Source organism: Poecilia latipinna, unplaced genomic scaffold, assembly GCF_001443285.1.
Source record: "Poecilia latipinna isolate Pla-1442-1.1 unplaced genomic scaffold, P_latipinna-1.0 Scaffold1442, whole genome shotgun sequence".
In the NCBI taxonomy this organism is placed as follows: domain Eukaryota; kingdom Metazoa; phylum Chordata; class Actinopteri; order Cyprinodontiformes; family Poeciliidae; genus Poecilia; species Poecilia latipinna.
This window is the reverse complement of record NW_015114058.1, coordinates 64,986-77,573: the sequence shown is the minus strand read 5'-3', so window position 1 is coordinate 77,573 and position 12,588 is coordinate 64,986. Positions and strand designations below refer to the sequence as shown.

The 12,588-nt window shown below is 36.9% G+C and overlaps 2 protein-coding genes across 6 annotated transcripts in view; both read right to left on the bottom strand.

The window, feature by feature from the left end:
• Window positions 1-8,778: 8,778 nt before the first annotated feature.
• Window positions 8,779-11,839, bottom strand: cunh15orf61 (chromosome unknown C15orf61 homolog). 3 transcript variants are annotated; one of them, XM_015057189.1, is made up of 3 exons: window positions 11,759-11,839; window positions 9,472-9,819; window positions 8,779-9,048 (listed from the first exon to the last, which is right to left on the bottom strand). In XM_015057189.1, the coding sequence occupies exons 1-3, from the start codon at window positions 11,781-11,783 to the stop codon at window positions 8,921-8,923; spliced, it is 501 nt and encodes a 166-aa protein (XP_014912675.1). In that variant the 5' UTR covers window positions 11,784-11,839; the 3' UTR covers window positions 8,779-8,920. The 3 variants fall into 3 exon arrangements, with proteins under 3 accessions (XP_014912675.1, XP_014912677.1, XP_014912676.1); XM_015057191.1 differs by lacking the exon at window positions 11,759-11,839 and adding an exon at window positions 10,722-10,854; XM_015057190.1 differs by lacking the exon at window positions 11,759-11,839 and adding an exon at window positions 10,577-10,850.
• A 217-nt stretch (window positions 11,840-12,056) lies between these two features.
• Window positions 12,057-12,588, bottom strand: part of iqch (IQ motif containing H) — a 37,543-nt gene continuing 37,011 nt past the window's right edge. For 2 of the 3 annotated variants that reach the window (XM_015057187.1, XM_015057186.1), the window contains exon 20: window positions 12,057-12,437. In XM_015057187.1, coding sequence (XP_014912673.1) covers window positions 12,369-12,437 — 69 coding nt within the window. In that variant the 3' untranslated portion in view covers window positions 12,057-12,368. The remainder of the gene's footprint in view (window positions 12,438-12,588) is intronic. The other variant, XM_015057188.1, reaches the window with a different exon arrangement.

The following is a 12,588-nucleotide window of genomic DNA, read 5'->3' as shown; positions in this document are numbered from 1 at the left end:
AATAGATTTTTTATATATATATATTTATCTCTTGTGTTATATATATATATATATATATATATATATATATATATATATATATATATATATATTTGAGACTTTGATAGTAACATGGAATGGTAAAAAAAAAAAGTTGTAGACCTGGGTTTTGAACAAACTTTAAAAAAAAGAAAATAAAATCAACAAAACCTAATCATTCAACCCTAACCAAATTTTTAAAAATATGTGAAGTTTGTTCATTTAAGAAGGAAAATATGTACATTTTAATTTCATCCATGATTAAAACCTTTCCCCAACGAGACATTTCTTCTGTTTCGTAAAGAGCCACTAGCTATCTCACTACAATGTCCAAGTAATTTTTCTTTAATAGGAATATTGTTACTTATTGATCTGCACTTCGTAAAGCCTTCCAGCGATGCTCCAGTCACCACAGCTGTCAAAAGCATAAAATACACTCCGATCCTTTGCGATTTGATGGGACACAGGTTCCCGTTATTGGCACAGTTCCAATGTTAATTACCTTCAACATCACATCTTCTCTCTCTCTGTCTCTGAATAGTCTTGCACAGGCCAGTAGTGTCCCACCAGAGGACAGTGGGGGGTAAGAGTGATGGGGTGAGTGTGGAGATATTGTGCTTTGCCTTTCTAGAGCTTGTGGTGAATATGTGCATCACTGAGTCTGGCCATTAGGCAGCATGATGTGCTTTTCTTTTCCAGATCATTTCATGTGGTCAAAATAGCATAAAAACACCATTTTGGTTCAATAGCAAAGACTTCAACTGAATAATCACGAGGGTGAAACTGTAACTATTACAGAGGTACCTCTGGGATAACCATATATAACTGGGGTGTCAAAAACAGTGTAGGGTTTCTGGAGGGCAAAGTGTTTGAAGTGTACGCTGTTGGCTTTTGCTACAACATCTGCTTTTAATTACTCAATTAGCACCATCATTTAGTCTCCTTGACATTCATCCAAATGGCAAATCATAGCCGGAAGTTGTTCTGTTTAAACAGAGCGTTAAGAGGAGTCATGAAAAATGCATACTCGATAATGTATATGGATACTTAACTAATTGAACCAATTAAACGGAGGAAACTGGTTTGAGTAAGAACAGTGAGAACAGAGCCCTCGGGGAAGAAGCTTTGACACCTCTGATGTACAGCCTCCCCTCTCCCTACGCACAGACACGGGCCTGAGGTCATATTTCAACAGACAAAAGGTTCTTGACTCCAGTCATACAGCAACAATGAGCCAAGAAATTAAAAGCCATTCAGATTGAAGGTTACGGAAAGCATTAGCGGAGTCTAAAAAGGAAAAAAAAAATCCAGGTTTTTCAAGCAACTTGAAAATGTTCAGAGTGTAAATGTGTTTTGGAAGTCAATAGATTGCAATTTTATGTTTTGCTACATCACTGTGAGCTCCGTAGGTTTCACGTTTAAAGTGCACATGGTTTTTGTTCGGATTTGTGGATCAACAACTCCTCTCTCTGCAATATGAATGTACAGAGTTGTAAACAACTATATGAGGGGACATATAGTTGTATGTCAGTTGTTGATTTTTTTTGGTCACACATCGTTTCTGATCATTGAATTTTATTATCAAAAAAAGATAACATATGTATGGCAAATATAATCAAATTATGACTTAATTTGCTATATAAGGCAAAAAAAAAAGCTATCCAAATCAACCTGTCCCAGAGTGAAAAAGTAATCACACTCTGTGTTGAACAATCAACCACTTTTTTGTACTGCTGAATACAAGTCCATTAGTCACATCCAGGCCTAATTAGTTTTTGACCTTTAAAAAGAAGAAAACATTAGGAATAGGATACTATATCTCAAAAAGCAACACATCGTACCTCAATCTAAAGAAATTCAAAAGTAGAAGAAAAACAAAGTCTTAAATATCTATCAGTGTGGAAAGAGTTTAAAATGGTTTTTGGGAAAAGACATTGACTACAAAAACAGAACGCATAGAACAGTGGTGAATCCAAACTACCCCAAGAGCACATCAACAACTATTCTAGGAGGTCACAGAATAATCCAGAACAACATCCTAAACCTTGCAGGTATCACCCGCCTTGACTAACTTTAGAGTTCATGAGTCTAAAAGCTAAAACTACAGCTGAGCAAAAGGAACTAAAGAGCCACCTCATAATCGCCAGAAAGTATCTTAATCATCCCAGTTTTTGGGATATGTTCTCTAGACTGACAAAGCAAACTTTCTTAAAAGTGTATTTCCTGTTAGTTCTGGTATAAAACTCAGATATTTCAGAAAAATATCATCATATCAACAATCAAACATATCCATGATAGTTTGATGGTCTGGGGTTGCTTTGCTGCAGCACTTGATTTTTTTATTTTTTTTGGTCCTTTTGTGTTTGTTGTCTTTGTATCTTCTGTACAGCACACTGGTAAATGTTGCAGTTGTTTGTTCTATATAACTATGTTGAACCTGAACTTGAACCGTGCGTTTATGATCAAAATCCTTCTAAAATGACGAAGAAAAGGCAAACGCTGAGAAAATCTGTTCACAGAACTGTATTTTTGCGTCACCTCAGACATACCAACACATCAGCCCTGGGGTTAAATGAACACCAGCTCAGTTTAAGCTTACCTCTACCCAAAGTTAAACCAATTCAATCCCCCACCACAACAAAAAAAATAAGAATGATTGTACCCCTGCGGTGGTGATTTCCTGCATGCTATAGATGCATAAATAAACATAGGCATAAATACACAGAGGACACTGACTGGGGCTAGCTGGCCAAGTGGGGCAGCTGTTATTAAAAGGGCTATTTATCACTGTCACCCCTCTCTGGTTCCCATCCTTCTCTGCCCTCCAGCGATGTCACTGGGCTTCCCGGGAACAAAGTGGCTCATCCCACCAAATGTACCCCCCCCCACATCACAACCAAAAATGCTCTGTAAACACGTGCAACTTTAACCACTTCTACATGCATAGTGCACCAGAACACTATTTGCTTTCTGATCTGATGGCTTGCCTGGAAAGAATAATAATAGTAAAAATTCACAAGAGCAGGCAACGTAATTCATTCGATTTCTGGAAAAAAAACATCTACAGCACAACTATGCTGCACACGCCGTTCATTTTCTGCTCCGTTTCTTTATTGATCTTAGCCACAATTATCCACTTTTCTGAAGCACTGCATTAAGTGAATTCCCTCTTTGTTGGACAATAAGTACAGAAGGTTGGCTAAGTCAACCTATTCTTCAGCCTAAGGGGACATACTATTTCTCCAGCACCCTCATCCTCATTAGCAAGACCTGATAAAACACACACACACACCTCAATTAGCTCATCCAGGGTGAAGGAGGAAGGCAAAAATAAAGTCTTCCAAATAGCAAAGAAGACCATTATTGCACATCCAAAGTGAAATATAAAGATCTTAAACTGCATCACAGCACTAAAACAACCCAGTTCAGTGGGAAATCAAACGATAATCAAAACACAACATTCAACCTGCCTGGATTTTGGCAGGCACTTGATTTTATAGTATGTCAAGTGTAAAGTTACAGTAACGACATATGGCACCAAAAAATTACCCAAAATGCGTAAGAAACGACTTGCCTCTGAAGGGAAATAGAACATAATCTGGCAATTATCATTAACAAGAACTGTAGGAAGTGTAAGGTAAGGTACGATTAAGGATCCGCCTTGTACTGATAACGCAACAAAATTGCAAATGTCAAACAACAGTGTTAAACAATAATATTTTTTACCTCTTCGATATATACGGTAAATTCAACAAAATAAAAGTGACAGAAAACATAATCCCCTTTTTCCTTAAGCAGCAAAAAAACATTTGCCCAATTCATTTATAGAGGGCCCTTTTTTTTTTTTTTTTGCCATAACACCATGCATCAGCCTACTTTCTTAACACAGAGCTCTACTCGCACTAGTGGTCTACAGATCCCATAAACCTCTCACATGCAGCAATCCACTCACGATTAATGAAGTGCTTACTTAACCAATTTAAACCCTTAATTCCTATTAATTCAACATAATAGCCACCATCTCAAACAGAATTAGCACCACTCTAGCAGGAAGCCTGCAAATCTCCGAGGGCCAGAAAGAGTCAAGCTGGCAAATTCCACATTCTTTGATAAATATGTAACAGTATGTATATCACTGTGAAAATGCATAACCCTCGTGTAAGACCCCTATCAAGTCTGCTTTACACCTGTATTACATTTCTTCCTCAATCAGCAGCTTTTCTGAGACGCCGGCCTCCCACGAGGAGCAGAAACCATTACAAGGCAGCGCAGCTCATTTGCAGAAAGATTGGAGATCACGCCGCATCAAAAAAAAAAAAAAAAAAGGCATGTGAGACATTTCTCAGGGCAAAATTGATTTATTCCATTTCTAGGTTTGCATGCAGCATCAGTATCAGTGTATTTAATGTAAATCCCCAATCTGGAGCTGATTTGCTGCGTGGGCTGCTGCTTACCGTGCAAGTGAGAAACACGCCGATCGAACTGCACAAAAGGTGGGCTGTTAAATGCAAAATGAGGGTACGTGCCGCATTTCTTTACGCATGGATGTCAACGTTGCTTAAAGTAAAAATGCAGTACAAAACGAAAAATAAAGTGATTGAGAAATACAAAAGTGATCTAAAACATCACTTCCAAAATACTGTTCAGTAAATTAAGGGAATTAAGCAAATGAAGAAAAAAAGAGCATTATCTGTGACTGCCTTCCCCCCCTCACATCCACATCTCTAAATCTAATGGTTTTTCCTTAAACATCTAAACTCTTTAAGGTTTTGGGTATCTAACTTCACAGGAAAGATTTTCCTTTTCTTCATCAAAAGTGCTCACTCAGCCAATCTTTACAGGAAAAACTTTGCTATCGTTTGTCGAGAGTTTCACCAAGAGCAATCTTCATTGGGAAGGTTTTGCTTTTCTTTATCAGGATCCATTTAATGCAATCGTTAGAAGAAAAAGTTTGGTCAACGAGCCATCCCGCTTTGGAAACTTGTTTCGACAAGGTAATGTCATGACAACTATTTAACAGCAGCGACTAAACTGGTAAGCTTGCAGTCAAGACCAACTACTTGCTTAAAATATCAGATGCATTTTGAATGTAACAATAAAGCAAAAAAAAAAAAGTGCACAGTGATTTCAGTATTTAATCTGCCTCTTTTTTTGTACTGTTTTCATCTAAATGTAGAGATTAAATATTGTGCAAGTCACACCATTTTGCATTTATTTGTATTCTGACCAGCTTTATTGGAAATGAGTAGTATAAAATAAAAGCCTATGTTCAGATAAACAAAAAAAAAATAGTGGCAGTCTCCCAAATTACAGTATAAAAAGAAAACTGGCTTTCTGTTTTTCTTATCTGCTACGTCACTTGTGTATAAGCCACAAAGACATTATGCCATTCTTTGGTTGAGATAAAAATACATAAACAAATAAATAAATATTTCAGAATATTTCAATTTTCACTCAAAAGAAGAAAAAAAAAAACAGATCAAGCACAGCCTGAGGCTAGGGGAGCCTGACTGCATGCTGGTGGGGGGTAAAAGACAGCCTTCGGGGGTGTCGAGGGCGTCTGTTTTTTAATGAGCTGAAACTTTAAATACTGCATAATATATAACAAAAATGGATAGCACATTTCACTCTCCTGAAAGAAAGTGGAGGAAAAAAAACTATTAAAATCCATTTCTCCCTTAATGTCAACACAGTAAACATTAAGTATGAATGAAGTTTAATGTGATACGGCAACATCAACAAGAAAGGAACCAAAAAAAGAAAATGAATAATCAACGTGAACTGAAAAAATGCAAGATGGGTATGGAGATAAGTGCACATGCTCAGGGCCATTGACTCAACAGTATATGTAAAAACAGTGAAACATTAAACTACAACCGGAACTTTGATAGCGTAATTAGTTTAAAAGTTATTGCTTAGTTTGCTAATTTGTTCGAGGTTGCAGCTGGACGCGCTTTTGGACCAAAACAACCTCAACTCACAAATATTTCGACTCCCTAAAGTCAACGTAATAATATTTCTCTTTTCTCAACCGGAACTCATTATATAAAGCAGGTTACAGATAAAAAAGATAAATAAAAAATTACTGTGACCTTTGTCATCACTGGGGTTAAAGAATACAACACACACCATCATCGGCAGAAATAAAAAAAAGTGTTTAAAATATGAATGGCAACAAGCCAGAAAATATGAACTCCTATAGGATGAGATTAATACATCCACAGGCCTTTCCTGATGAAAAATAATGAGTCTTTTGTGTTTAAGCTGTCAAGAGTATGAAAAAAAATGACATCTTTTCACAGTAAATATTGTGACACCGTTGGCTGAGACATCAACGTGTAATTTCAGTGCCGTCCTTAAAGTGATCCAAGTGATGGCTCAGGTGTCCCCGCTGCTCGCAGAGTAAGCACGGAGACGACGCTGGTGGCCGATTCCACAAGCTCATATAATAATAACCTCTCCAGCATTAGCTGCAGGGGTTGCTCGTGCAATAACCGTTTCTGCCAAGCCATACATCTGTATGACAGGGAAAACACTGGCGTGCTAAATAATTCATTTGCAGAGTGGCTCCATCAACTATTTCAAGGAGATTAAAGTTATTTTTTTTTTCTAAGGCCAAATAAACTGAAGAACGCTGCAGCTAATTAGAAAATAATTACAACTCTCTGAAAGTTGATTAGCAATTTCACTGCTCGACATTAACAATTTACATTAACACTCCTCGGTCTGAGCACTTGTTCTGCTTTACTTACCTAAACTCTAATAGTACAAGTATTTAAAGATTTCACCTTGACAAAACTTATTACCAGCACCAGCTCGCAATTAAACGTGCCAAACTGGCATTAATTGTTTGCTCATTACCACTTTAGATGCCTGTTGGGTAATTTAGACACTTCAATATGGGACCAGACTATTAAAAAGCATCAATCTCGCCTTAAGTGCAAGCCACGTTTTGTTAAGTTACAGAAGACCATTTGAAGTTCAGATAACCAATACCCATGGTGGTGGTGACTAAGGTTTAATATGTAATGCTAAGCTTCTGTCCCACCTGAAGGGGAGACCTCCCCCGCAGTTTAGAGTGACTCAAAGGTGAAGCCCTGAAAACAAATACAAGGCACTCACATGCTACGCAGTTTGGATTTCACGTCATCCTGTAAAGGCCGCACACAAAAGCTGCAAGACGGCTGCAACCCCGCGCAGTCGTGCCGGTCTGCGACGTGGTATCAATGCAGCACTTTGGGTCAAAGGGTCAATGAGTAATTAAGACATGGTTGCCTGAGCATTCCCCATGCACACTTTCAGTCCTGATGAAAGGCTGCCAATGAAAGGAGGAGGATTTAAGTGCAGCCTGATACCAAGGATCAGATTTCTGTAAGTGTGTCTAAATGTTCCTTGTTCAGGGCAATTAGTTTGATTAAAGTGATAGTCTGGTGTCTTCCTGCTGTTGAAGAGGATTTTGTGCATGCATACTCCATGAGATTCTAAAAAATTTGCATACAACCAAGGTTACATTACCACCTTAAAACATTTAACATTTTTTTTTTTTTTTTTTTCAGTGTATATGAGCTTCCATTAAAATTATTGCACACATTTTGTCTCCTTGTTAAACAAGATGTTTTCTAATATCACTACCTGCTTGTTCTGGAGGCGGTACTGGTTCCAGTTTGGTTAAGAAAAAACAAAAATAAACGCATGATGAGCAACTTTCATAAAACAGGTTGAGAACAGGACGAATGGCTTGACATGTCGCAGCCTTCGTGTGCACAGAGGTCAAAAGGTGCATTGATTTCCATGTACAACAAGAAATTATTCGTTCATTTTTATTGCGTTAAAAATGAAGAGGCCAAGGCCTGAAAATTGAGGTCGCTGATAAACGCTAGGAACAGGAGACGCTGAGGGGAGAAATCAATACGGCAGTTTGTCAGCCTGCCTCTCAGAGGGCGCAGGAGTCTGAAGAGCAGCTAAGCCTGCGCTGTCAGCAAAGCACATTACCAGAAATCAAAGGCCAGTGAAGGCCCGAAGGAAGGGATGTACACGGCCCCCCGACAAAGGACACATTTTGGTAATTAAAACCTATTTTATCAGAGCTGTCCTGTCACTGATTTTTCTCTAACACTATTGACTATCTGTTGTGTGCAGGATGACCACTAATTCAACATTAAATAAATGTTCTGGGCTTTAGGGATTCTTGTTTTTTTTTTTTTTTTTAAGCAAAATACAACACATCATCATATAGACAATGGCTATATGACTAAGCACTAACTGAAACATTTTCTGTTTTATTTACATATTTTAGAGAGGCGACTTAAAAAATAATTTCTTTCTATACAAATCACAGGAAACCCATGATTTCAAACCACATCTATGTTTCCGTGTATACTTTGTTCCTTATAAAGTTAGTATGCTTTGGCAATAAATAAACATTACTTCAACTGACTTTTAGTCAGTTTTACAGGGAAGTACTGAAGTAACTCCTTAATTTTTTCACAGTTTGGGGAGCATTTTATGTAATAAAACACCACAAACTAGTGAAGAATTGTGAAGTGGGAGAAATGTAACTTTTTTTTTCTTTTACAAATAAAAATCTGTGAAGTGTAGTGTGCGCATGTGTTCAGTTCTACTTTGTGGAACCATCTTTCACTGCAACTACAGCTTTTGGTGTACAGATTTACCAGATCAAGAATTTTTTTTTTCACATGCTCTTGTCAAATACCTTCAGCTTAGTAAGAAAAAAAAATAAGAAGGCGCACAGATAAACAATTAATAATCATTTCAGTTACTTTATGTACTTTGAGCCAGACAGAGTGATGTCACTTCCAGGAACAGCGGAACATTACCAGAAGGAGTAAATCCAGCAGTTTGGTAGACATTAGTGTTTAAAACAGTAAAGCAGTGTCCACTTTTAGTACTGTGCACCTTCTTGTTCTTTGTAGGCAAAATAGACGGTGACGGGTCCAACACTCGTCTGCACTGTTTCTGCAGCTCCTATCACCATCCAGCAGCCAACGCCATAGGCCAAACAAGGGATACCTGCAACATTGAGACATGTCTATTATTTTCAGTCTGAAGTTTTCATCTTGCATACAAATCATTACAACAGAGGTCCTGCAAGTTTTCCATTTCAAAATTCTATACCCAGATTTTCTTTTGTTTGGAATTGATCTGTGATTGCCTAGCATTTTATAAATGAAAACTAGCAATGGGTTTGGAAAAAAAAAAACAAAAAACAACTGAAGTTGTGGCAATAACAAAGAAGACAAGCTACGTAATTGATGTAAGAAGAAATTAATCTTAGGTATTTGTAACATGTTAGATTTTTACTATTTTAGATACTGAAATAAGGAATCTTCAGGCACTTTTCCTTTTTTAGACTAAAATAATGAAATCAAATATACCTTTAGACTTTTACATAAAGGAACTGCTTTGTTTGTAACCGACTCTGAAAATACTGACCTAGATTAATAACTTTCAGCATAGTAAAAAACTTGTCTTCAAAGTCCAGGTTCTGTGGAGGTGCTTTGGTGCAATGATATTTCACAAAAGGGAAGCAGCCGGTTCGCAATATGTGGTAATTGGATCCCTGAACTCTCCAGTTGAAGTTGGACAAGCCAAACTGGTCGTTGTGGATGGAGCTGTAGCGCACGCAGAACGAAGTCCAGGGTGGGAGTCTGCGCTGCTGCAGGTGGCAGGTCAAAACCTCTGAAGCTGCTGGTTGTGGAGCCGTTTTACCAAATCTGCTCGGAAACAGAGCGATGTGCAAAAAGATGCTGTGTATCTTCCGCAAAAACTCCTTCATGACTTCTGTAATAAGAACAAGGAGTCATCTTAGCTTTTAAAAAGCTACGGTTAGCATCCAATCTGCAGATTTCTACTCAACATTTATCTCTAAAGGGATAGTTCACTACATTTATGGACTCTGTGATATTTAAAATATCTGGAAATGTCAAAACTGCAACTGGAGTACTCTGAACTAATTATTTATAATACAAAATACACTGCGTTTTGATAAAACTTTATTTAATTTAGGAACATTTGAAATAGGTCAACCACCTGCATAGGTTCACTTCGGCCCATATAAGTGTTGAAAACTACAACACCTAGACAATTCAAACTCGTACAGTATCACTTTGATAAATTGCAAAGCTTACAAAACATACTTTATGATTTGTTGAACATTTAATTAGTTAAAATTCGAAAAGGTGAGTTTAAAGCTTTGAAAAGACCCCCAAAACACAGACTTTACAGATTTCCCAAATCATAAACCGTTTTTATCCGGTTAGTTTATTTTCCCCATTTTAATGAGCTCATTCTAAGGTGTTAAGTTAAAAAAGCTTTAAAACTGACCTCGTTATAAATTAACGCTTTCTCAAATCACAAACCATAACTTAAAGAATACACAATGAATATAAAACACAAGCTAAATTGTCTTAAAGTATTTTAGATTTAAAATAAGAACGGACTGAAGATGTCCTGATTCTCAGTAGCATATAGTCTGAAATACTAGTGACAGGTGTAACGTTACTCAGAGCAAACGGAACGTTTGAGACTGCTCGCTCACCATGGCAGATCCTGACTCCTGGAGCTTAGCTGAACTTTGCTAACAAGCTCAACTCCGGTGGTCAAAGTTCCAAGACATTAAGGTTTAAAAACATCCTGTCACAAAGAGCCGCATGGTGAGCCAGCATTATTTGCATCATTTGCACCTAAGATCAGTGATTAGGAGATATTTAGGTCATATTCCGCCTCTTCATCCGAGCTTAAATAGCGACTTTAAATCTGACCTGGTACTTCTTTCAAATCTATCCGGTCGGAAACACGGCGCGGTAAATATAGTTCTCGTTCGGAGCGTCATGAACGTGCACGGAAGTTATTTATGTCCTGCCAGATTTTAAGGTGTTTTATGACATTATCTACACGGCTACAATCAGTGAAAGAGTAAGAATAAAAAGGTAGTTACAAATAAAAGTTAATTATGTTTCAGGAATTGAAATATTTCTGGAGTTTTCTGTATGAGTTTACATACAAACCATAATGTGATCCATAGGCTTTCAACACAATTGAGTTTGCGACCACTCCACAATTTTAATATTGACCTTCTATAAAATTTACCTGCTATTTTCATTTTAAAAAGCAGTTTGGACTTGTGTTTGGGATTATCATCCTTTTGGAACACAAAATTGTGTTCAACATCCAACCATTTGAGGTGAGCTTGATGATCACATGCTTAAAAGCTGGTCATATGTTCTTTGGATTAAAAGTTTCACCATAAACTGTCCTAATGTACGTCTCGTCATATGTGCTTTTCTTGACCAGTTGCCCACTTGTCCATGTGGACAGCAACAAATTTCAGTTGAGCTGATAGTTATCAGTTTTGCAACATAGGTTTGTTTATAGGTCAGCAAACTCTCTGCCCCTGGTAATACAGGTAGAGAAAGGAAGCTGTGCAATTTAGGTGTAAGCTCTTTTTAACTTTCAGCTCCAGCTTTTCAATAAAAAGAAACTTGAATAAAAACATAATTATGTCACAAACTGTCTGACATATTTATTTGCATTTTATACAAGGAAATGCTCCAAAAACAATTACCATTTAAAATGAGAAACATTAAGGAAGTCAGTAAATTAGCAGTAAGTTAGAATATCTTGTTCATACTCAGTAATAAAAAGGAAAAAAATAAAATAAAAATAACATATCTTCACGGTTCACAACAGTTTTGTAACTTATTTTTAATTGTCTACTTACGGAAAATGTCCTTTGAGGATAGCATTGCAGACCGCACCAATCACTTTTTCGCTCAATAACCAAAGTAATCTGTTCTTTCTTAAACGGTGTAGAGAAAAGATACTAAATATCATTATCTGTCTATCAAGCTACCCTCGCTGTTCATTATCATCTATTATCAGGTGTATCTACTCTAAGAACGCATTCACGTTGTAATCTGAAGGTTCAAAGAAAGTATTGTACAGCAGCTTTCAAAAGTCTACCTGCCTCTGTTAAATTGTTTTTTATGTGTAAAGAAACATCACAATAAATCAATTTACATTTTCCACTGAAAATTGGACATTTATTCACCATAACTCAGATGACAGGAGCTCACGTTAGTTTCATTCTTATCTCATTTTAACAGATGTGCATACACTTTGGGATGCCACTGCATATAAGAAAATATATTCAGTTTTTAATAGAAAATGTTTATGCATTTCTTTTCTAAAGTACGTCAAGGTAGCTGACAGAAAACTAACATTCAGCAGATTCATGACAGAATATTAAGATGTTTATTTAGAAATTTACATTTAATCAGCCTGTACATATCTCTGGGGTTCAATGGTGAAGCTCGTGTCCAAGCAGCAAGTTAATCCTTCAGTTGGTTTTTGTTCTGAATGATCACCTCCAGCATGTCCTCTATGTTTGTGATCACTGCCTACATAGAAACAAAGTAAAAGAAAATGTAAAGAGCAAGACATATTTCTTTGATAAGCATGATCCTACCGACAAAAATGCATCTGTAGTGTTGTTCTAATTACAAACTTTATGAATATTAATTATTTGCACTTTATTAAACAGACACATTC